The sequence below is a fragment of the Coregonus clupeaformis genome, chromosome 11 (genome assembly GCF_020615455.1).
Source record: "Coregonus clupeaformis isolate EN_2021a chromosome 11, ASM2061545v1, whole genome shotgun sequence".
In the NCBI taxonomy this organism is placed as follows: Eukaryota; Metazoa; Chordata; class Actinopteri; order Salmoniformes; family Salmonidae; genus Coregonus; species Coregonus clupeaformis.
In genome coordinates this window covers 43,781,780-43,807,733 of record NC_059202.1, presented here as the reverse complement: position 1 = coordinate 43,807,733, position 25,954 = coordinate 43,781,780, and the positions used below count along the sequence as shown (strand labels likewise).

General features: G+C 43.1%; 1 protein-coding gene across 6 annotated transcripts in view; it reads left to right on the top strand.

Moving 5' to 3' along the window:
- LOC121576922 (protein-methionine sulfoxide oxidase mical2b) overlaps window positions 1–25,954 on the top strand; it is a 95,804-nt gene that overhangs the window by 31,514 nt on the left and 38,336 nt on the right. For all 6 annotated transcript variants that reach the window (XM_041890513.2, XM_041890515.2, XM_041890514.2 and 3 more), the window contains exons 4-12: window positions 708–824; window positions 2,305–2,406; window positions 3,276–3,431; window positions 4,006–4,106; window positions 4,936–5,193; window positions 7,459–7,574; window positions 8,117–8,243; window positions 22,350–22,440; window positions 23,101–23,248. In XM_041890513.2, the coding sequence (XP_041746447.1) occupies window positions 708–824; window positions 2,305–2,406; window positions 3,276–3,431; window positions 4,006–4,106; window positions 4,936–5,193; window positions 7,459–7,574; window positions 8,117–8,243; window positions 22,350–22,440; window positions 23,101–23,248 (1,216 nt within the window). The remainder of the gene's footprint in view (window positions 1–707; window positions 825–2,304; window positions 2,407–3,275; window positions 3,432–4,005; window positions 4,107–4,935; window positions 5,194–7,458; window positions 7,575–8,116; window positions 8,244–22,349; window positions 22,441–23,100; window positions 23,249–25,954) is intronic.

Genomic DNA, 25,954 nt, shown 5'->3' with positions numbered 1-25,954 from the left:
AGTGACCTTCTGGTGTCCTCTATCAGGGTCATAAATACTCACTGAAATGGACGCTGCTTCTCAGGTTAACTTATGAAGTTGAAAACAGACTTACCAGCTGCTAGCTAGCTACTTCTATACCTCAGAATGGAATCACATGTGGCAGTTCATTAACCATGTGTCTCTAAGCCTAGCAAGGCCACAGGTTATTGGAGACTGTGTGTAGATGGATATGTGTTGTTAAAGCCCTCATGCAGTCTTTTTTTTAATGATCTTAACAAATCACTGTTTATTTCATGAAAAAAGCTCCAAAAATATGATTCATCATTTATTTCCCTGAGCCTCCTTTTGCCATTGAAATGCTCAGTCTGATCGTGTGGGCGTGTCGATACAAATTGAAATATATTTACATACAAGGCCCTGATTGGCGGATAGGATCATCTAGACTCTGGAGCCTACTCCTCTTACCCCTTCACAGTAGGAGGATACATATGAAAATAAAAGATGATGGTGATCAGAATAATCAAATCAGATTGTTATATCATGATCTGGGCCAAAAACTCCATCCCACCTGAATAGGCTGAAATTCCAATAATTATTTTCATAACGCTCTTACACAAAAAAGCCTTAATCATAGTTTTCATAGTGTGAAAATACTGTATCAGGAAAATCACTTTTTTAACTGCACTGCCACTTTTTAAATAAACCTGATCTGTTTGTCTATGAAGGTATTCGCCAGCTCCAGCTCATGCTGTTGAAGGTCTCCCTCATCCTGGGAGTGGAGGTCCATGTCAACGTGGAGTTTGTCAAACTGCTGGAACCACCGGACAAGCAGGAGAATGAAGGTTACTTTCTTTCTTTTTTTGTCTGAAAATACAGCTTTTCCCACCTCTGGACAGGAACCGGTCATGTTTTTAATCTTTCTGTCCACTTTTGACTCCAACACAGTGACACAGTGGTATCAGGTCCAGCTTCAGTCTGTGAAAGGAAGTTTCAGAACTTCAAACCTCCATTAGGGCTTGCACAATTACCGTATAATCATGTAACAGACGATTATGGATGAAGAACGTCATGACACCATTTGGGCTGTTGAGTCTGTTTCCGGGGTAAAATGGATACTGTACAATGTGATGAAACTGTGTTGCTCTTTGCTGAAACAAGCAAGGTGTAGCAAACAGGAACCGGTCATGCCCCCCTCCCTGCAGCAGCAGCGCATTATTAATTTTTTGCATAATTCTTTCGCTATTCAAATGATTAGCGGTGACCGCGGCCATTTGGCTGAACAACAACCGTCATCCATGACCGTCACAGCCCTAGCCTCCATGCCATGTTAACATGTCCATGGCAATCATCACTAAACAGCTGTGTTTACAACAAACAATTTATTTCAGTTTATTTTACTGTTATTTCATGCTTGCATATTTGTCATAAATCTGCTTTATATATTGTTGTTCTGCGAATGATTTGGACTTTTGCAAGGCTCCACAACCCTTTCTCTGCCTCAAAATGACATCACACGCCACAGACTGATTGGCTAGGTCTCAATCTTGTGTTCTTTATTAGAAACACGTGCCCCATAATACCATTTACATGTAGAGGCTGCCTCTAGAGCTGCAGTGAAGCGCATGTGCTTTGTAGATCAATGTTGCTTGCCTAATTTTAGTTGATGCCAAAAACAAGCCCATTGTATATTTATGAAGCTGCATTTCAAAGTCCCTCAGAGTCCCTAAGCTTCACCAACTGTCCCATTTTGATTTGAACATTGGATTTGAACAAGCGTCCTGTTTTTCTCCTAGTTATTTCTTCAGTAGCATGTGGTGGCAGACTTGTCACTAGATAAATATAGAAGACTTGCTTGGGTTTGCAGAAGACGGAGATGGAAGACTAGCCTAAATGTAGGGTTGCAATGTTTCCTTCTCTGCAGCAGTGACCGTGTTCTTCAGGGGGTACCTCAGGAGAATGTGCTGTGGGCCTGGCGTGTTTCTGTAAGACTGTGTGGCATGAGTGTTGAGCTGAAATGGAGAGGGTCACTGTTTCGCTCTGCATCATTGCCACTCACCACGCTGCATTGTGAAAGATTACAAACCCTCAGCAAGACTCCAGCTATTTATAGAGTTGCAGACAACTTAGCTATGTATTATGTATTTAACCGTGCCCTCACATTAATCTAAAAGCACGATGTAGTGACTTGTCATCAATAACAAACTCCGATGTAATCTTAACAGTCATGGAAAATAGAAAATGTTTACAATATATTGCTTTATTCATATGGCTTGCCGCTGTCTCGGAACACTTGTCTAATACTGTATCTTCTCCTTTTCCCAGGGCCTGGATGGAGAGCTGAGATCAGACCATCAAACCACCCCCTCACTGACTTTGAATTTGACGTGGTGATCGGTGCGGATGGACGCAGAAACACGCTAGACGGTGAGAACACATGATGGAGATGTTATTGGCTCTACACAGTGTTTGACTGTTTAAACATTGACAGGAGGCTGGAAGACCCTTGGTGCATGATTAAAAGTTGCACACCTGAACATTTTAAACTAAAAAAGGGGCAAACTACAGAGTTTCACTCATAGCCATAAAATACTAGACAGGGAAAGTCCAATAGAAATGCACACATTCTGAAATGGCATTTTTGTCCCCCCCCAGTTGGATTATTGGAATGTGATACAAAACGAGGCAGATGTGTGCTTTAGGACCATGCGGACACCTCCGAGCGGTCGGGTAGGCTGCTTGGAGTGTTTATCCGACTGGATAAAAAAAAATATATATATAATTATATCCCCCCACTTCTAAAACCAAAGTTGCGCCCCTGGTAGTGACTACTACTCTTCATCTGCAGTTAACTCTAGTTAGCACTGGCAACATTTGAACCGTATCAGAGCACTTTGCCCAGAGGTCTACCTGGGAGCCTGAGAAGATGAACAGCTTGTATACAGACTGACCCTGGTCATGTGACGGGTGAAAGTCAATTACAGTATTGGCTTCAGTCTTGAGCGTAGTCTGACTCTGCACCTAAAAAGGAAAGAAAATGGGTTAATCATCACCCAGACAAGATTATTACTCAAAGTTCAAAGGTAGTATTTTGTAATGCTCTGGTTTGTTTAGTTTTTTTTGCATAATCTGAACCTTATCATCAGTCTGTTTATTACATGGTGATATAAGAATAATACAATCAAAGTATTACTCTATGTAATAAATCAATCTGACCCAGTTTAATACAATATAAAATGATTAACATCCAAAACGTTAAGTGTCCTTAGCAGAACAATAACAATACTTCCCCTCAGGTTTCAAGAGGAAGGAGTTCCGGGGTAAGCTGGCCATCGCCATCACAGCCAACTTTGTCAACAGGAACACCACGGCCGAGGCCAAGGTGGAAGAGATCAGCGGAGTGGCCTTCATCTTCAACCAGAAGTTCTTCCTGGAGCTCAAAGAGGAGACAGGTGGGTCCTCTACCAAACCTGACCCCCCTAGCCTGGTCCCAGATCTGTTTGTACTGTCTTGCCAATGACCATAGGAGTTGTCAAGACAGCACAAACAGATCTGCGACCAGGCTAATTTACCTCTAGAATTCTGATTCCCTAGGTGTCGTCATCATCACATCAGTCCAGTGGGAACCAAAATAAAATGTTTTAATCAATGAAACCAGTGTGGCTCCTACAAAAAAAGGGAGTGTTGTGTTTACAATTAAGTACCAGCCTGTCAGGTAGATAAGATGTGCTTTGCCATGCTAACACACCATGGAGGATCCTGTGCTGCTGATTCTCCCAGCCTGCTTGGCTTTGTGAGGACAGTTAGCTCAGCAGTGAAGACAGGCTGGAATCCCTTCCCCCTCCAATCCCCTCTTAATTAAAGGGCTGTGCCCCATCACTCACATGGATCAGAAGATACACACTGTATGTGGAGCATGATCCACTGGCCTAATCCCTACTGTACGGTTGGGGTCAACTAATACAACCTGGTCAACATGATGACGGACATAAAGGTGTTAATTCATCTGTTGTCTTGTTATTGCAGGGATTGATCTGGAGAACATTGTGTACTACAGAGACAACACACACTACTTTGTGATGACCGCAAAGAAGCAGAGTCTGCTGGACAAGGGGGTCATCATTCATGTGAGTGGTGTTTGTTTTGCTCCTTTGTGTTCACTTTCCCCATATGTCATTCCCCTACTCTTCCACTCCCCAACAGTTCAGATATTTACAGCTGTGCCCTATATGTCAGAGGGTGCTAAATCTCAGCCCTGGCTTTGAAATGGGAATAAAAGCACAGAACAAGATACATTGGATTGGAGTGAGAGAGAAAAAAGTGTTGCTGTGTGAGAAGGAATCTGGCCCCTCTGTCTGTCTGGTCTCTGAAGGCTTGTTTTCATTTAATTTCTCCCTCAGTGAAGACTGACTCCTCATCCTTCCTGCTCTGAATGTGACCTCTGTGTGTAGTCTTTAAGCTCTCATTATAGCACTACTGCCTTGACTGGTTCAAATTCCTACAATGAAAATATGTTTGATTAACGTATGATTTCATGTGAGAGCTCTGATCCGTAACTATAGTGTAGTAGACTTGTAATCCCTGTAATTGCTTGCTACCGGAGGTGAAACTTGTCCCTTTGATGTTTCAGCAACTGCTTAAATAAACTGACTTGTACTGCATAGTGTTTCAAATCCTGCTTACGTATTCAGAAATGTTGAACAAAACGGTCTATGGCAACTGTAAAGTCTTTAGGGCCGGTTGCCATCACCTCAGTCTGATCTCCACAGAATCAAGAGGGATCACATGCAATAGGTAGGTAGGGCCATGATGTTTTCCTGACCATGTGACCTGACCAGGAAAATCTTATGCCCCAGTTATAGGCTCTAACTAGGGCCTGGTAGAGGTGGCGCTCTGATCCTTTTGGAGCAATACCATTGATTTTCCATCAACCCTCCCTGTTTCTTGGTCCTGCAGGATTACATTGAAACAGAGAAGCTGCTGGACCAAGACAACGTGAACCAGGAGGCTCTTCTCTCCTATGCCCGCGAGGCGGCCGACTTTGGCACCAACTACCAGCTGCCCTCTCTGGACTACGCCATCAACCACTGCAGCCAGCCCGACGTGGCCATGTTCGACTTCACCTGCATGTACGCCTCGGAGAACGCAGCGCTGTTCAGGGAGAAGTGCGGACACCAGCTACTGGTGTCTCTGGTGGGGGACAGTCTACTGGAGGTGAGGGGGGTTTACGTCATACTAGATGTTTTACTGTTGTGGGTGATATGTATACACATTAGGTCGCACCATAGCAAAATTGAGCAAATAATTTTGCAGCAGAAACCAAAGACATGCATTTCTTATTGGACAACTTCAGGTTTTTCCTCCCTGTTTGGTCCGTTTTCATTCGTTTGGTGCGCCGGTATAGATCACTGTTCATTTAATTTCTCGCTCTAGTGCTAGTCAATTCTCAAAGCTTTGTCTTAATGCCTCTCTGAAGTCACAGGAGCCAACAGTAAATGTGCTATATGTACAGTAAAAGCACATCCTTACACACGTTTCAACTTGCTCCTTTTGTGTAGGGATTGTTTGCCTTTGGGATGGTTACAGTATTTTATTGGGATCCCCAATTGCCAAGGCAGCGGCTACTCTTCCTGGAAAAAAAAACCACAATTAAAATGCATCATATACTACATCATCTCCTGCCTCACACTTCAGAAACACGAGATGGCTCCTGCCCTATGAGCCGTTCAGGCCACCCACCTACATAATACAATACATAATACAGGGCAAATTACAATACAAGATATATAAAATGGCTGTGTCTCTTCACAGTCCCCTTTGTGCAGTAAGGTGATCTTTTATCTGGTTTTTAATCTGGTTTTATTGCTAGCTTGAGTTTCCTGGGGTGGCAGAGAGTTCCATGTAGTCATGGCTCTATTTAATACTGTGCGTTTCCCAGCCTCTGTTCTGGACCTGGGGACTGTGAAGAGACCTCTGGTTGCATGTCTTGTGTTGTACCGATGAGTGTCACCCAGTTTGGTACCTTCAACACCTCTCACAAAGACCAATTGTGATGCAGTCAATCTCTCCTCAACTTTGAGCCAGGAGAGAATGACATACATGTAACTGACATTTGCCCCCCCCATGTACATCTAAATGCAGTATGTGCCGTTTGTTCTGGACCAACTGCAATTGACCTATGTCCCTCTTTGCCGCACATGACCACACAACTGGGCAGTAGTCCAGGTGCAACAAAACTAGTGCCTGTAGGACCTGTCTGGTCGTCTGAGATGTCAAGAAAGCAGAGCAACGCCTTATCATTGACAGACCTCTTCCCATTTTAGCAACCATTGAGTCTATATGTTTTGACCATGACAGCTTGCTATCTAGGGTTACACCCAGCCATTTAGTCTCCTCAACTTGCTCAATCGCCCATTATTCAATAATAGATCTAAATTAGGTTTAGCATTGAGCGAGTGATTTGTCCCAAAAAAAATGCTTTTATTTTATTTTATTTTATTTTATATTTAGCACCAGCCTATTGCTAGTTACCCATTCTAAAACTGACTGGAGCTCTATGTTAAGGGTGTTAGTTATTTATTTTACTGTCATAGCTGACGTGTATACTTTTGAGTCGTCAGCGTACATGGACACACAGGCTTTATTCAAGGTCAGTGGAAGGTCATTAGAGAAAACATTAAAACAATAATGGCCCAAGCTGGCTGCCCTGCAGTAAACCACACTTAACTGAATTTGCATCACAGAGGCGTCCATTGAAGAAAACCCTCTGTGTTCTATTAGATAGGTAACTCTCAATCCATGATAAGGCAGAGGATGCAAATCCATAACACAAGTTTTCAGCAATACGTTATGATCAATGATATCAAAAGCTGCACTGACGTCTAACAAAACAGCTCCTACAATATTCTTACTTTCAATTTCTTTTAGCCAATCATCAATCATTTGTGTCAGTGCCGAGCATGTTGAGTGCCCTTCCCTTTAAGCATGCTGAAAGTCTGTTGTAAAAATTGTTTCTGTAAAATAACTTTCTATTTGGTCAAACACCATTTTTTTCCAAAAGTTTGCTAAGTCCTGGTAACAGGATGATTGGTCGGCTGTTTGAACCATTACAGGGTGCTCTGCTATTCTTGGGCAGCGGAATGACCTTTGCCTCCCTCCAGGTCTGCGGGCACACACCGTCTTCTAGGCTTAAATTGAAGCTGTGGCAAACCGGAGTCGCAATGTATTCCGCTACCAACCTCAGCAATTTACTATCCAGGTTGTCAGTACCAGGTGGCTTGTACTTATTTATAGATAGCAAAAACAAAATCACCTCATCTTACTGTAGATCAAATTATCATGTTTTTCCCACACATATTCCCTTTAGGCAGTTTGAGAACATTCCTAGCTTGCTTGTTGTCGCTGAACTATTAGTGTGTCTCCTGCTTTGTATGAGCGTACTGTGTGTAGTGTGTTGACCAATGTACTCTCTGTCTTCAGCCCTTCTGGCCCATGGGGACAGGCTGTGCTAGAGGGTTCCTGGCTGCCTTTGACACGGTGTGGATGGTGAGGGGCTGGGCGCAGGGCAAGACCCATCTGGAGATACTGGCAGAAAGGTACAGTAGGCTGGGGATCGGGGCCTCACTGAGCTCATGTTTACATCCATACATGGGGCGGCGCAAAATTGGCCCAGCGTCGTCCAGGGTAGGGGAAGGAATGGCCGGCAGGGATGTATCTCAGTTGGTAGAGCATGGCATTTGCAATGCCAGGGTTGTGGGTTAGATTCCCACGGGGGGCCAGTATGAAAAAATAAAATAAAAATGTATTCACTAACTGTAAGTCGCTCTGGATAAGAGCGTCTGCTAAATGACTAAAATGTAAATGTACACAGACCTACTGTAAATGGGATGAGCTTCTATTGACATTTTCTTAATCCAGGTTAGGAGAGACCGGTTCCAGTCACTTTGAAAAAATAGCTGTCAGGTGTCTACATTCAAATTATGATTAGATCCATGTTGCTACATGTTAGCAAATGTTTGGTTATCCTATTAGTGGAAGTTATGGTGATTTTGTGTTTACTGTCCCACAGTATGACAGGTCATCTGTTGTTCAGCTTTTAACAGAAAATGAATGTTTTCATTTCATGACATGTTTGTAGGGAGGGCCTCTACAGGCTATTACCCCAAACAACGACAGAGAACATCTCAAAGAACTTTGATCAGTACACCATAGACCCGGTAACACGGTACCCCAACCTCAACTCCAGCTGTGTCAAGCCACATCAGGTTCGTCTGAGATTGCGAATACCTCACATTTACATTTTTAACAGATAGGTTGTGTTGTCCTATTTACAGTGCATTCGGAAAGTATTCAGACTCCTTGACTTTTTCCACATTTTGTTACGTTACAGCATTATTCTAAAATGGATTCGATTACTTTTTTCCTCATTAATCTACACAGAATACCCCATAATGAAGAAGGTTTTTATACATTTTTGCAAGTGTGTGTGTGTGTGTGTGTATGTATAATATAAACGTATTTACAGAAGTATTCAGACCCTTTGCTATGAGACTCGAAATTGCGCTCAGGTGCATCCTGTTTCCATTGATCATCCTTGAGATGTTTATACAACTTGATTGGAGTCCAGCCCGCTTGAAGTTTTCCAAAAGGCACCTAAAGGACTCTCAGACCATGAGAAACAAGATTCTCTGGTCTGATGAAACCAAGATTGAACTCGTTGGCCTGAATGCCAAGCGTCACGTCTGGAGGAAACCTGGCACCATCCCTACGGTGAAGCATGTTGGTGGTAGTATAATGGTGTGGGGATGTTTTTCAGCGGCAGGGACTGGTAGACTAGTCAGGATTGAGAGAAAGATGAGAGATCCTTGATGAAAACCTGCTCCAGCGCGCTCAGGACCTCAGACTGGGGCAAAGGTTCCCCTTCCAACAGGACAACGATCCTAATCACACAGCCAAGACAACGCAGGAGTGGCTTCGGGACAAGTTTCTGGGGAGACCTGAAAATAGCTGTGCAGTGACGCTCCCAATCCCTTCGGGACAAGTTTCTGGGGAGACCTGAAAATAGCTGTGCAGTCACGCTCCCAATCCAACCTGACAGAGCTTAAGAGAATCTGCAGAGAAGAATGGGAGAAACTCCCCAAATACAGGTCTGCCAAGCTTGGAGCGTCATACCCAAGAAGACTCAAGGGGGTAATCGCTGCCAAAGGTGCTTCAACAAAGTACTGAGTAAAGGGTCTGAATATTTTATGTAAATGTGGTATTTCAGTTTTTTTTTTTTAATACATTTGCAAAATTGTCAAACGGTTTTTGCTTTGTCATTATGGGGTATTGCAGTGCCTTGCAAAAGTATTCATCCCCCTTGGTGTTTTTCCTATTTTGTTGCATTACAACCTGCATTACAACAATTTAAATGGATTTTTATTTGGATTTCATGTAATGGACATACACAAAATAGTCCAAATTGGTAAAGTGAAATGAAAAAAAAATGTCTAAAAAATAAATAACGGAAAAGTGGTGTGTGCATATGTATTCACCCCCTTTGCTATGAAACCCCTAAATAAGATCTGGTGCAACCAATTACCTTCAGAAGTCACATAATTAGTTAGATTGCACACAGATGGACTTTATTTAAGTGTCACATGATCTCAGTGTATATATACACATGTTCTGAAAGGCCCCAGAGTCTGCAACACCACTAAGCAAGCGGCACCATGAAGACCAAGGAGCTCTCCAAACAGGGACAAAGTTGTGGAGAAGTACAGATCAGGGTTGTGGTCCTCTGTAGCTCAGCTGGTAGAGCACGGCACTTGTAACGCCAGGGTAGTGGGTTCGATCCCCGGGACCACCCATACACAAAAAACAATTATGCACGCATGACTGTAAGTCGCTTTGGATAACAGCGTCTGCTAAATGGCATATTATATTTATTATAGAAAAATATCAGAAACTTTGAACATCCCATGGAGCAACATTAAATTATAAAAAAATGGAAAGAATATGGCACCACAACAAACCTGCCAAGAGAGGGCTGCCCACCAAAACTCACGGACCAGGCAAGGAGGGCATTAATCAGAGAGGCAACAAAGAGACCAAAGATAACCCTGAAGGAGCTGCAAAGCTCCACAGCGGAGATTGGAGTATCTGTCCATAGGACCACTTTAAGCCGTACACTCCACAGAGCTGGGCTTTACGGAAGAGTGGCCAGAAAAAAGCCATTGCTTAAAGAAAAAAATAAGCGAACACGTTTGGTGTTCGCCAAAAGGCATGTGGGAGACTCCCCAAACATATGGAACAAGGTACTCTGGTCAGATGACACTAAAATTGAGCTTTTTGGCCATCATGGAAAAAGCTATGTCTGGCGCAAACCTAACACCTCTCATCACCCCGAGAACACCATCCCCCACAGTGAAGCATGGTGGTGGCAGCATCATGCTGTGGGGATGTTTTTCATCGGCAGGGACTGGGAAACTGGTCAGAATTGAAGGAATGATGGATGGCGCTAAATATAGGGAAATTCTTGAGGGAAACCTGTTTGTCTTCCAGAGAGTTGAGACTGGGACAGAGGTTCACCTTCCAGCAGGACAATGACCCTAAGCATACTGCTAAAGCGACACTCGAGTGGTTTAAGGGGAAACATTTAAATGTCTTGGAATGGCCTAGTCAAAGCCCAGACCTCAATCCAATTGAGAATCTGTGGTATGACTTAAAGATTGCTGAACACCAGCGGAACCCATCCAACTTGAAGGAGTTGGAGCAGTTTTGCCTTGAAGAATGGGCAAAATTCCCAGTGGCTAGATGTGCCAACCTTATAGAGACATACCCCAAGAGACTTGCAGCTGTAATTGCTGCAAAAGGTGGCCCTTCAAAGTATTGACTTTGGGAGGGTGAGTAGTTATGCACGCTCAAGTTTTGTTTTTTTGTTTAAAAAAATATTTTGCATCTTCAAAGTGGTAGGCATGTTGTGTAAATCAATTTTAATTCCAGGTTGTAAGGCAACAAAATAGGAAAAATGCAAAGGGGGGTGAATACTTTCGCAAGTCACTGTATGTGTAGATTGATGAGGAAAAAATTACCAATTTAATCCATTTTAGAATAAGGCTGTATCGTAACAATGTGGAAAACGTAAAGGGTTCTGAATACTTTCCGAATGCACTGTAGAACAGTTGATAATTAAACCATTCATGTCCATTACAGAAAAGTTATAATTTGTTTTAGTACACTTGCTCTCTGCGCTTACTGATGGACAAATCTGAAGACATTTTTAAATCGGCCAAAGCATTTGTCTACAATGTGAGTTTTTGATATTGTACTATATTTAGTCTTTGGACACATGGGGTTACTGTTTTTTACACATTTCATGAATCAAGTCCTGTTCAAAACATCAGATCTTGATCATTTTTGGCATATAGATTGTCCGGAAGATGTAGAATAATAGAGAAGACATCAAAACTATGAAATAACAAATATGGTGTTAAACAAATCAAAATATATTTTATATTTGAGGTTCTTCAAATGGCCACCCTTTGCCTTGATGACAGCTTTGCACACTCTTGGCATTCTCTCAACCAGCTTCACCTGGAATGCTTTTCCAACAGTCTTGAAGGAGTTCCCACATATGCTGAGCACTTGTTGGCTGCTTTTCCTTCACTCTGCCGTCTGAATCATCCCAAACCATCTCAATTGGGTTGAGGTCGGGGGATTGTGGAGGCCAGGTCATCTGATGCAGCACTCAATCACTCTCCTTCTTGCTAAAATAGTCCTTACACAGCCTGGAGGTGTGTTGAGTCATTGTCCTGTTGAAAAACAAATGATAGTCCCACTAAACCCAAACCAGATTGGATGGCGTATCGTTGCAGAATGCACCTGCTGGTTAAGTGTGCCTTGAATTCTAAATAAATCACAGACAGTGTCACCAGCAAAGCACCCCCACACCATAACACCTCCTCCTCTATGCTTTATGGTGGGAACTACACATGCAGAGATCATCCGTTCACCCATACCGCGTCTCACAAACACACAGCGGTTGGAACCAAAAATCTCAAATTTGGACTCCAGACGGAAGGACACATTTCCACCGGTCTAATGTCCATTGCTCGTGTTTCTTGGCCCAATTAGGTCTCCTCTTCTTATTGGTGTCCTTTAGTAGTGGTTTCTTTGCAGCAATTCGACCATGAAGGCCTGATTCACACAGTCCCCTCTGATCGGTTGATGCTGAGATGTGTCTGTGACTTGAACTCTGTGAACCATTTATTTGGGCTGCAATTTCTGAGGCTGGTAACTCTAATGAACTTATCCTCTGCAGCAGAGGTAACTCTGGGTCTTCCATTCCTGTGGCGGTCCTCATGAGAGCCAGTTTCATCATAGCGCTTGATGGTTTTTGCGACTGAACTTGAAGAAACTTTCAAAGTTCTTGAAATGTGTATTGACTGACTTTCATGTCTTAAAGTAATAATGAACTGTCGTTTCTCTTTGCATATTTGAGCTGTTCTTGCCATAATATGGACTTGGTCTTTTACTGAATAGGGCTATCTTCTGTATACCCCCCCTACATTGTCACAACACAACTAATTGGCTCAAACGCATTAAGAAGGAAAGAAATTCCACAAATTACCTTTTAAGAAAGCACACCTGTTAATTGAAATGCATTCCAGGTGACTACCTCATGAAGCTGGTTGAGAGAATGCCAAGAGTGTGCAAAGTTGTCATCAAGGCAAAGGGTGGCTATTTGAAGAATCTCACATATAAAATATATTTTGATTTGTTTAACACCTTTTTGGTTACTGCATAATTCCATATGTGTAATTTCAAAGTTCTGATGTCTTCACTATTATTCTACAATGTAAAAAATAAAAAATAAACCTTGAATGAGTAGGTGTGTCCAAACTTTTGACTGGTAGTGTATATGAAAACAAATCAAATGAAATTCTCTCTCTCGCTCTCTTTATATACAGTGCTATGAAAAAGTATTTGCCCCCTTCCTAATTTTCTCTATTTTTGCATATTTGTGATACTGAATGTTATCAGATCTTCAACCAAAACCTAATATTAGATAAAGGGAACATAAGTGAACAAATAACACAACAATTACATATTTATTTCATTAACAAAGTTATGCAACACCCAATTCCCCTGTGTGAAAGAGTAATTGCCCCCTTACACTCAATAACTGGTTGTGCCACCTTTGGCTGCAATGACTCCAACCAAATGCTTCCTGTAGTTGTTGATCAGTCTCACGTCGCTGTGGAGGAATTTTGGCCCACTTTTCCATGCAGAACTGCTTTAACTCAGTGACGTGTTGGTTTTCAAGCATGAACTGCTCGTTTCAAGTCCTGCCACATCTCAATTGGGATTAGGTCTGGACTTTGACTAGGCCATTCCAAAACTTCCAATTTGTTACTTTTTAGCAATTTTCATGTAGACTTGATTGTGTGTTTTGGATCATTGTCTTGCTGCATGACCCAGCTGCGCTTCAGTTTCAGCTCACAGACGGATGGTCTGACATTCTCCTGTAGAATTCTCTGATACAGAGCAGAATTCATGGTTCCTTCTATTAAGGCAAGTCATCCAGGTCCTGAGGCAGCAAAGCATCCCCAAACCATCACACCACCACCACCATGCTTGACCTTTGGTATGATGTTCTTACTGTGGAATGCAGAGTTTGGTTTTCGCCAGGCATTACTGGAAGCATGTCGTCCAAAAAGTTATACTTTTGAATAATCTGTCCATAGAATGTTCTTCCAAGAGTCTTGATGATCATCCAAGTGCTTTTTGGCAAACTTGAGTCAACTTTTTGGACGAAATGGGTCCCATTATGCCTGGCGAAAACCAAACACTGCATTCCACAATAAGAACATCATACCAAAGGTCAAGCATGGTGGTGGTGTGATGGTTTGGGGATGCTTTGTTGCCTCAGGACCTGGACGACTTGCCTTAATAGAAGGAGCCATGAATTCTGCTCTGTATCAGAAGATTCTACAGGAGAATGTCAGACCATCCGTCTGTGAGCTGAAGCTGAAGCGCAGCTGGGTCATGCAGCAAGCCAATGATCCAAAACACACAATCAAATCTACATGAAAATTGCTAAAAAGCAACACATTTGAAGTTTTGGAATGGCCTAGTCAAAGTCCAGACCTAATCCCAATTGAAATGTTGTGGCAGGACTTGAAATGAGCAGTTCATGCTTGAAAACCCACACGTCACTGAGTTAAATCAGTTCTGCATGAAAGAGTGGGCCAAAATTCCTCCACAGCGACGTGAGAGACTGATCAACAACTACAGGAAGCATTTGGTTGGAGTCATTGCAGCTAAAGGTGGCACAACCAGTTATTGAGTGTAAGGGGGCAATTACTTTTTCACACAGGGGAATTGGGTGTTGCATAACTTTGTTTATGAAATAAATATGTAATTGTTGTGTTATTTGTTCACTTATGTTCCCTTTATCTAATATTAGGTTTTGGTTGAAGATCTGATAACATTCAGTATCACAAATATGCAAAAGTAGAGAAAAATAGAAAGGGGGCAAATACATTTTCATAGCACTGTATATATATATACAGTATCTCACAAAAGTGAGTACACCCCTCACATTTTTGTAAATATTTGAGTATATGTTTTCATGTGCAACACTGAAGAAATGACACTTTGCTACAATGTAAAGTAGTGAGTGTACAGCTTGTATAACAGTGTTCATTTGCTGTCCCCTCAAAATAACTCAACACACAGCCATTAATGTCTAAACCGCTGGCAACAAAAGTGAGTACACCCCTAAGTGAAAATGTCCAAATTGGCCATTTTCCCTCCCCGGTGTCATGTGACTCGTTAGTGTTACAAGGTCTCAGGTGTGAATGGGGAGAAGGTGTGTTAAATTTGGTGTCATCGCTCTCACACTCCCTCATACTGGTCACTGGAAGTTCAACATGGCACCTCATGGCAAAGAACTCTCTGAGGATCTGAAAAAAAGAATTGTTGCTCTACATAAAGATGGCCTGGGCTATAAGAAGATTGCCAAGACCCTGAAACTGAGCTGCAGCACGGTGGCCAAGACTATACAGCGGTTTTCAATCAATCAATCAATCAATCAATTTTATTTTATATAGCCCTTCTTACATCAGCTAATATCTCGAAGTGCTGTACAGAAACCCAGCCTAAAACCCCAAACAGCTAGTAATGCAGGTGTAGAAGCACGGTGGCTAGGAAAAACTCCCTAGAAAGGCGAAAGCCTAGGAAGAAACCTAGAGAGGAACCAGGCTATGAGGGGTGGCCAGTCCTCTTCTGGCTGTGCCGGGTGGAGATTATAACAGAACCATGCCAAGATGTTCAAAAATGTTCATAAGTGACAAGCATGGTCAAATAATAATCAGGAATAAATCTCAGTTGGCTTTTCATAGCCGATCATTAAGAGTTGAAAACAGCAGGTCTGGGACAGGTAGGGGGTTCCATAACCGCAGGCAGAACAGTTGAAACTGGAATAGCAGCAAAGGCCAGGCGGACTGGGGACAGCAAGGAGTCACCACGGCCGGTAGTCCCGACGTATGGTCCTAGGGCTCAGGTCTCTCAGTTGGCTTTTCATAGCCGATCATTAAAGAGTTGAAAACAGCAGGTCTGGGACAGGTAGGGGTTTCGTAGCCGCAGGCAGAACAGTTGAAACTGGAATAGCAGCAAGGCCAGGCGGACTGGGGACAGCAAGGTGTCATCATGCCCGGTAGTCCTGACGTATGGTCCTAGGGCTCAGGTTCTCAGAGAGAAAGAGAGAACAGAGATTGGAGAGAGCATACTTAAATTCACACAGGACACTGGATAAGACAGGAGAAGTACTCCAGGTATAACCAACTAACCCCAGCCCCCCGACACATAAACTACTGCAGCATAAATACTGGAGGCTGAGACAGGAGCGGTCCGGAGACACTGTGGCCCCATCCGAAGAAACCGGACAGGGCCAAACAGGAAGGATATAACCCCACCCACTCCGCCAAAGCACAGCCCCCACACCACTAGAGGGATATCCCCAACCACCAACTTACAATCCTGAGACAAGGCCGAGTATAGCCCACAGAGGTCTCCACCACAGCACAAACCAAGGGGGCGCCAACCCCAGACAGGAAGATCACGTCAGTAACTCAACCCACTCAAGTGACGCACCCCTCCCAGGGACGGCATGAAAGAGCACCAGCAAGCCAGTGACTCAGCCCCTGCAACAGGGTTAGAGGCAGAGAACCCCAGTGGAGAGGGGAACCGGCCCGGCAGAGACAGCAAGGGCTGTTCGTTGCTCCAGCCTTTCCGTTCACCTTCACACTCCTGGGCCAGACTACACTCAATCATATGACCTACTGAAGAGATAAGTCTTCAGTAAAGACTTAAAGGTTGAGACCGAGTCTGCGTCTCTCACATGGGTAGGCAGACTGTTCCATAAAAATGGAGATCTATAGGAGAAAGCCCTGCCTCCCGCTGTTTGCTTAGAAATTCTAGGGACAATTAGGAGGCCTGCGTCTTGTGACCGTAGCGTACGTATTGGTATGTACGGCAGGACCAACTCGGAAAGATAGGTAGGAGCAAGCCCATGTAACGCTTTATAGGTTAACAGTAAAACCTTGAAATCAGCCCTTGCCTTAACAGGAAGCCAGTGTAGGGAAGCTAGCACTGGAGTAATATGATCAAATTTCTTGGTTCTAGTCAGGATTCTAGCAGCCGTATTTAGCACTAACTGAAGTTTATTTAGTGCTTTATCCGGGTAGCCGGAAAATAGAGCATTGCAGTAGTCTAACCTAGAAGTAACAAATGCATGGATTAATTTTTCTGCATCATTTTTGGACAGAAAATTTCTGATTTTTGCAATGTTACGTAGATGGAAAAAAGCTGTCCTTGAAACAGTCTTGATATGTTCGTCAAAAGAGAGATCAGGGTCAAGAGTAACACCGAGGTCCTTCACAGTTTTATTTGAGACGACTTTACAACCATCTAGATGAATTGTCAGATTTAACAGAAGATCTCTTTGTTTCTTGGGACCTAGAACAAGCATCTCTGTTTTGTCCGAGTTTAAAAGTAAAAAAGTTTTCAGCCATCCACTTCCTTATGTCTGAAACACAGGCTTCTAGCGAGGGCAATTTTGGGGGCTTCACCATGTTTCATTGAAATGTACAGCTGTGTGTCATCCGCATAGCAGTGAAAGTTAACATTATGTTTTCGAATAACATCCCCAAGAGGTAAAATATATAGTGAAAACAATAGTGGTCCTAAACGGAACCTTGAGGAACACCGAAATGTACAGTTGATTTGTCGGAGGACAGACCATTCACAGAGACAAACTGATATCTTTCCGACAGGTAGGATCTAAACCAGGCCAGAACTTGTCCGTGTAGACCAATTTGGGTTTCCAGTCTCTCCAAAAGAATGTGGTGATCGATGGTGTCAAAGGCAGCACTAAGGTCTAGTAGCACGAGGACAGATGCAGAGCCTCGGTCTGACGCCATTAAAAGGTCATTTACCACCTTCACAAGTGCAGTCTCAGTGCTATGATGGGGTCTAAAACCAGACTGAAGCATTTCGTATACATTGTTTGTCTTCAGAAAGGCAGTGAGTTGCTGCGCAACAGCTTTTTCTAAAATTTTTGAGAGGAATGGAAGATTCGATATAGGCCGATAGTTTTTATATTTTCCGGGTCAAGGTTTGGCTTTTTCAAGAGAGGCTTTATCACTGCCACTTTTAGTGAGTTTGGTACACATCCGGTGGATAGAGAGCTGTTTATTATGTTCAACATAGGAGGGCCAAGCACAGGAAGCAGCTCCTTCAGCAGTTTAGTAGGAATAGGATCCAGTATGCAGCTTGAAGGTTTAGAGGCCATGATTATTTTCATCATTGTGTCAAGAGATATAGTACTAAAACACTTAAGTGTCTCTCCCGATCCCAGGCCCTCGCAAATCTGTGCAGATCCAGGACAGCTAAGCCCTGGAGGAATACGCAGATTCAAAGAGGAGTCCGTAATTTGCTTTCTAATGGTCATGATCTTTTCCTCAAAGAAGTTCATGAATTTATCACTGCTGAAGTGAAAGCCATCCTCTCTTGGGGAATGCTGCTTTTTAGTTAGCTTTGCAACAGTATCAAAAAGAAATTTTGGATTGTTCTTATTTTCCTCAATTAAGTTGGAAAAGTAGGATGATCGAGCAGCAGTGAGGGCTCTTCGGTACTGCACGGTACTGTCTTTCCAAGCTAGTCGGAAGACTTCCAGTTTGGTGTGGCGCCATTTCCGTTCCAATTTCCTGGAAGCTTGCTTCAAAGCTCGGGTATTTTCTGTATACCAGGGAGCTAGTTTCTTATGACAAATGTTTTTCGTTTTTAGGGGTGCAACTGCATCTAGGGTATTGCGCAAGGTTAAATTGAGTTCCTCAGTTAAGTGGTTAACTGATTTTTGTCCTCTGACGTCCTTGGGTAGGCAGAAGGAGTCTGGAAGGGCATCAATGAATTTTTGTGTTGTTTGAGAATTTATAGCACGACTTTTGATGCTCCTTGGTTGGGGTCTGAGCAGATTATTTGTTGCGATTGCAAATGTAATAAAATGGTGGTCCGATAGTCCAGGATTTTGTGGAAAAACATTAAGATCTACAACATTTATTCCATGGGACAAAACTAGGTCCAGAGTATGACTGTGGCAGTGAGTAGGTCCAGAGACATGTTGGACAAAACCCACTGAGTCGATAATGGCTCCGAAAGACTTTTGGAGTGGGTCTGTGGACTTCTCCATGTGAATATTAAAATCACCAAAAATTAGAATATGATCTGCTATGACTACAAGGTCTGATAGGAATTCAGGAAACTCAGAGAGGAACGCTGTATATGGCCCAGGAGGCCTGTAAACAGTAGCTATAAAAAAGTGATTGAGTAGGCTGCATAGATTTCATGACTAGAAGCTCAAAAGATGAAAACGCCATTTTTTTTTTGTAAATTGAAATTTGCTATCGTAAATGTTAGCAACACCTCCGCCTTTGCGGGATGCACGGGGAATATGGTCACTAGTGTAACCAGGAGGTGAGGCCTCATTTAACACAGCAAATTCATCAGGCTTAAGCCATGTTTCAGTCAGGCCAATCACATCGAGATTATGATCAGTGATTAGTTCATTGACTATGACTGCCTTTGAAGTGAGGGATCTAACATTAAGTAACCCTATTTTGAGATGTGAGGTATCACGATCTCTTTCAATAATGGCAGGAATGGAGGAGGTCTTTATCCTAATAAGATTGCTAGGGTGAACACCGCCATGTTTAGTTTTGCCCAACCTAGGTCGAGGCACAGACACAGTCTCAATGGGTATGGCTGAGCTGACTACACTGACTGTGCTATTGGCAGACTCCACTAAGCTGGCAGGTTGGCTAACAGCCTGCTGCCTGGCCTGCACCCTATTTCACTGTGGGGCTAGAGGAGTTAGAGCCCTATCTATGTTGGTAGATAAGAGGAGAGCACCCCTCCAGCTAGGATGGAGTCCGTCACTCCTCAGCAGGTCAGGCTTGGTCCTGTTTGTGGGTGAGTCCCAGAAAGAGGGCCAATTATCCACAAATGTTATCTTTTGGGAGGGGCAGAAAACAGTTTTCAACCAGCGATTAAGTGCTGAGACTCTGCTGTAGAGCTCGTCACTTCCCTAACTGGGAGGGGGCCAGAGACAATTACTCGATGCCGACACATCTTTCTAGCTGATTTACAAGCTGAAGCTATGTTGCACTTGGTGACCTCTGACTGTTTCATCCTAACATCGTTGGTCCGACGTGGATAACAATATCTCTATACTCTCTACACTCGCCAGTTTTAGCTTTAGCCAGCACCATCTTTAGATTAGCCTTAACGTCGGTAGCCCTGCCCCCTGGTAAACAGTGTATGATCGCTGGGTGATTCGTTTTAAGTCTAATACTGCGGGTAATGGAGTCGCCAATGACTAGGGTTTTCAATTTGTCAGAGCTAATGGTGGGAGCCTTCGGCGTCTCAGACCCGTGTACGGGAGGAGTAGAGACTAGAGAAGACTCAGACTCAGACTCCGACTCGCTACATAATGGGGAAAACCGGTTGAAGGTTTCTGTCGGCTGAATGAGCGACACCGGTTGAGTATTCCAACAGTATTTCCCTCCAGAAGCCATGAGAAAGTTGTCCGGCTGCGGGGACTGTGCGGGGGATTTATACTAACGTTACTGTCTGTACTTACTGGTGGCACAGACGCTGTTTCTTCCTTTTCCTACACTGAGATTACCCTTGCCTAACGATTGCGTCTGAAGCTGGGCTTGTAGCACAGCTATTTTCGCCATAAGGCGATCGTTCTCCTGTATATTATGAGTACAGCGACTGCAATTAGAAGACATCATGTTAATGTTACTACTTAGCTTCGGCTGTTGAAGATGTTGATGAACCATGTCCAGATAAAGCGTCCGGAGTGAAAAAGTTGAATAAGGGAAAAAAGTTGCGATGGAAAAAAGGAAAATAACGTAAAGTTGGCAGCTAAAACGCACAGGAAAATGACTCTTCTGTCTCGGGATAAACGTCCGGGGTGAAAAAGTTTAACGAAAAAAGATGAGTGAGGACAAAACTAAAAAGTTGGTAAATTTGTTGAACACAAAGATTGATTAAACGTTTATTAAAAGTAAAACGTGAATAGTTTGGCAGGTAGCCAAGTAGCAACAAACAGCACAGCAGTTTTACAGGACCGGTTCCACTCAGAACAGGCCTCGCCATGGTCGACCAAAGAAGTTGAGTGCACGTGCTCAGCGTCATATCCAGAGGTTGTCTTTGGGAAATAGACGTATGAGTGCTGCCAGCATTGCTGCAGAGGTTGAAGGGGTGGGGGGTCAGCCTGTCAGTGCTCAGACCATACGCCGCACACTGCATCAAATTGGTCTGCATGGCTGTCGTCCCAGAAGGAAGCCTCTTCTAAAGATGATGCACAAGAAAGCCCGCAAACAGTTTGCTGAAGACAAGCAGACTACGGACATGGATTCCTGGAACCATGTCCTGTGGTCTGATGAGACCAAGATAAACTTATTTGGTTCAGATGGTGTCAAGCGTGTGTGGTGGCAACCAGGTGAGGAGTACAAAGACAAGTGTGTCTTGCCTACAGTCAAGCATGGTGGTGGGAGTGTCATGGTCTGGGGCTGCATGAATGCTGCCAGCACTGGGGAGCTACAGTTCATTGAGGGAACCATGAATGCCAACATGTACTGTGACATACTGAAGCAGAGCATGATCCCCTCCCTTCGGAGACTGGGCCGCAGGGCAGTATTCCAACATAACGACCCCAAACACACCTCCAAGACGACCACTGCCTTGCTAAAGAAGCTGAGGGTAAAGGTGATGGACTGGCCAAGCATGTCTCCAGACCTAAACCCTATTGAGCATCTGTGGGGCATCCTCAAACGGAAGGTGGAGGAGTGCAAGGTCTCTAACATCCAGCAGCTCCGTGATGTCGTCATGGAGGAGTGGAAGAGGACTCCAGTGGCAACCTGTGAAGCTCTGGTGAACTCCATGCCCAAGAGGGTTAAGGAAGTGCTGGAAAATGATGGTGGCCACACAACATATTGACACTTTGGGCCCAATTTGGACATTTTCACTTAGGGGTGTACTCACTTTTGTTGCCAGCGGTTTAGACATTAATGACTGTGTGTTGTGTTATTTTGAGGGGACAGCAAATGTACACTGTTATACAACCTGTACACTCACTACTTTACATTGTAGCAAAGTGTCATTTCTTCAGTGTTGTCACATGAAAAGATATACTCAAATATTTACAAAAATGTGAGGGGTGTACTCACTTTTGTGAGATACTGTATATATATATATAATGTCCAGACTATGTGTATATACCAAAAATTATGAATATCGATAATTTGAACATGACTTGAGTCGTGAAATGTGTAAAAAAAAAACAGTAATCCCATGTGTCCAAAGGCTAAATATGGTATGATGCAGAAACGGCTGTAGTTCACCAAAAACAGTTTAATTATATATTTGGGCTGAAAACAGGTCAAATAACATTATATGCTTATAAACAATTTTAATTCTGAAATGTATTTCAAAATACATATGCTGAGATAATTGTAATGATATTCTTAAATACCCAGCTTTGACACTGGAAATATGATAGATAATGACAATCTTAAAATGTCAATGTGGCCTGTCTAGACACTTGTACAAACTATGTTGACACCAAATTGCATGTATTTACACCAAACAGAATCTGTTCAGTGGCGCATTTTGATATTTTACTAAATATATTACAGGGATGTGAATGGGTTAACATGCTTGACATGTGTTGACATTGGCATGCTAAAGAACCAGTTGCACAGAGCAGGTAACTCAAGTTTTATATTCTAATATACTTCTCATGTCTCTATCTCTCTCAGGTGCGTCACCTGTTCATAGATGGGCAGCAGGACTCCTGTCCTCTGGAGCGGGGTGGACCCACACATAGATCTGTCAATCTCTCTAGACGAGGTGAGTCTTCACAAACACAGACTGACCCCAGTGTGAGACTTGTCATTTCTCAGGCCTGTCATCTCAATGACTAACCCATGTCTGATGCATCATCCTCTAATTATATCAGACAAGCTCAGACATAGACCCACGTAGGCCAGGACATAGAAATACAATTACGGCTGCAGGTCCACCCATCATGGATCATTGACTTGAATGGGAATGTCTGTTCTAGTAATTGTATTTCTACGGGCCAAGAGCTGACCAAGAGGGTTTGGATTAGTCATACATGCCAGCATTATGGCTTAGTGGCTCCTTGTGATCTTCTATAGGTAATCTGATCTGTGTTTGTCCCATAAACTTGCCTCACCTGAGAGTTAATAAAAGGGCTTATCACAGTTACACCCACTTACAAAACAATGACTGCGGTCACATTACATGAAGCGGGGTCAGACATGCCCAACAAAAGCGTGTGCTGGCCTACACTCCCCTACCCTCATCTCATACTACTTTAAAAAGGTAACTATGAAGAGGTATTGTTACACTACAGGGATGTAATGTGATATGTACTGGCTACTCTAGCCAGTGTTCTCAGGTGTGTTTATCTTTCTCTGTATGTTTGTTATTTGGTGATGATGGCGTGATTAGCTGACTAATTGGGTGACCCCTGTTCTCCCACAGAGTCGGACATCAGGCCCAGCCGCCTCCTCACCTGGTGTCAGCAGCAGACGCAGGGGTACAGGGGTGTGGACGTCACCAACCTCACCTCTTCCTGGAAGAATGGCCTGGCACTCTGTGCTCTTATACACCGCCTCCGGCCAGACCTCATGTGAGAGAACACACATGCACATGTACAGTGCCTCCAGAAAGTATGAATACCCCTTGACTTGTTCCACATTTTGTTGTGTTACAGCCTGAAATTCAAAATGGATTAAATAGTTTTTATTCCCTCATCTACACACAATACTCCATAATGACAAAGTAAAAACATGTTTTTAGAAATGTTAGCAAATGTATTGAAAATGAAATACAGCAATATCTTATTTACATAAGTATTCACACCCCTGAGTCAATACTTTGTAGAAGTACCTTTGGCAGCGATTACAGCTGTGAGTCTCTCTGGGTAAGTCCCTAAGAGCTTTCCACACCTGGATTGTGCAACATTTGCCCATTATTCTTTTCAAAATTCTTCAAACTCTGTCAAATTAGTTGTTGATCATTGCTAGACAACAATTTTCAGGTCTTGCCATAGATTTTCAAGTAGGTTTATGTCCAAACTGTAACTCGGCCACTCAGGAACATTCACTGTCTTCTTGGTAAGCAACTCTGGTGTAGATTTGGCCTTGTGTTTTAGGTTATTGTCCTGCTGAAAGGTGAATTCATCTTCCAGTGTCTGGTGGAAAGCAGACTGAACCAGGTTTTCCTCTTTTTGCCTATGCTTAGCTCCATTCCGATTCTTTTTTTTTATCCTGAAAAGCTCCCCAGTCCTTAACATTGACAAGCATACCGATAACATGATACAGCCACCACTATGCTTGAAAATATGGAGAGTGATACTCAGTAATGTGTTGTGTTGGATTTTCCCCAAATATATAACACTTTGTATTCGGGACAAAAAGTTAATTGCTTTGCAGTATTACTTTAGTGCCTTGTTGCAAACAGGATGCATGTATTTGAATATTTGTATTCTGTACAGCAGGGGTTTCAAACTCATTCCATGGATTTGATTTAATTTGATTTATTAGGATCCCCATTAGCCGACGCCAATGGCGACAGCTAGTCTTACTGGGGTCCGACACAATGAAAAATACATTAGACAATTTACCTATATTAAAAAACATTTAACATGTACAGTGAGGGGAAAAAAGTATTTGGTCCCCTGCTGATTTTGTACGTTTGCCCACTGACAAAGAAATGATCAGTCTATAATTTTAATGGTAGGTTTATTTGAACAGTGAGAGACAGAATAACAACAAAAAAATCCAGAACAACGCATGTCAAAAATTTTATATAAATTGATTTGCATTTTAATGAGGGAAATAAGTATTTGACTCCCTCTCAATCAATCAATCAGATTCCAAACTCTCCAGCATGGCCAAGACCAAAGAGCACTCCAAGGATGTCAGGGACAAGATTGTAGACCTACACAAGGCTGGAATGGGCTACAAGACCATTGCCAAGCAGCTTGGTGAGAAGGTGACAACAGTTGGTGCGATTATTCGCAAATGGAAGAAACACAAAATAACTGTAAATCTCCCTCGGCCTGGGGCTCCATGCAAGATCTCACCTCGTGGAGTTGCAATGATCATGAGAACAGTGAGGAATCAGCCCAGAACTACACGGGAGGATCTTGTCAATGATCTCAAGGCAGCTGGGACCATAGTCACCAAGAAAACAATTGGTAACACACTACGCCGTGAAGGACTGAAATACTGCAGCGCCCGCAAGGTCCCCCTGCTCAAGAAAGCACATATACAGGCCCGTCTGAAGTTTGTCAATGAACATCTGAATGATTCAGAGGAGAACTGGGTGAAAGTGTTGTGGTCAGATGAGACCAAATGGAGCTCTTTGGGCATCAACTAAACTCGCCGTGTTTGGAGGAGGAGGAATGCTGCCTATGACCCCAAGAACACCATCCCCACCGTCAAACATGGAGGTGGAAACATTATGCTTTGGGGGTGTTTTTCTGCTAAGGGGACAGGACAACTTCACCGCATCAAAGGGACGATGGACGGGCCCATGTACCGTCAAATCTTTGGTGAGAACCTCCTTCCCTCAGCCAGGGCATTGAAAATGGGTAGTGGATGGGTATTCCAGCATGACAATGACCCAAAACATACGGCCAAGGCAACAAAGGAGTGGCTCAAGAAGAAGCACATTAAGGTCCTGGAGTGGCCTAGCCAGTCTCCAGACCTTAATCCCATAGAAAATCTGTGGAGGGAGCTGAAGGTTCGAGTTGCCAAACGTCAGCGTCGAAACCTTAATGACTTGGAGAAGATCTGTAAAGAGGAGTGGGACAAAATCCCTCCTGAGATGTGTGCAAACCTGGTGGCCAACTACAAGAAACATCTGACCTTTGTGATTGCCAACAAGGGTTTTTCCACCAAGTACTAAGACGTTTTGCAGAGGGGTCAAATACTTATTTCCTTCATTAAAATGCAAATCAATTTATATCATTTTTGACATGTGTTTTTCTGGATATTTTTTGTTGTTATTCTGTCTCTCACTCTTCAAATAAACCTACCATTAAAATCATAGACTGATCATGTCTTTGTCAGTGGGCAAACGTACAAAATCAGCAGGGGATCAAATACTTTTTTCCCTCACTGTAGTGTGTGTACATCTATCAGTTACACATACAGCACCAGTCAAAGTTTTGGATACACCTACTCATTCAAGGGTTTTTCTTTTATTTTTTACATTGTAGAATAATAGTGAAGACATCAAAACTATGAAATAACACATATGGAATCATGTAGTAACCAAACAAAGTGTTAAACAAATCAAAATATATTTTATATTTGAGATTCTTCAA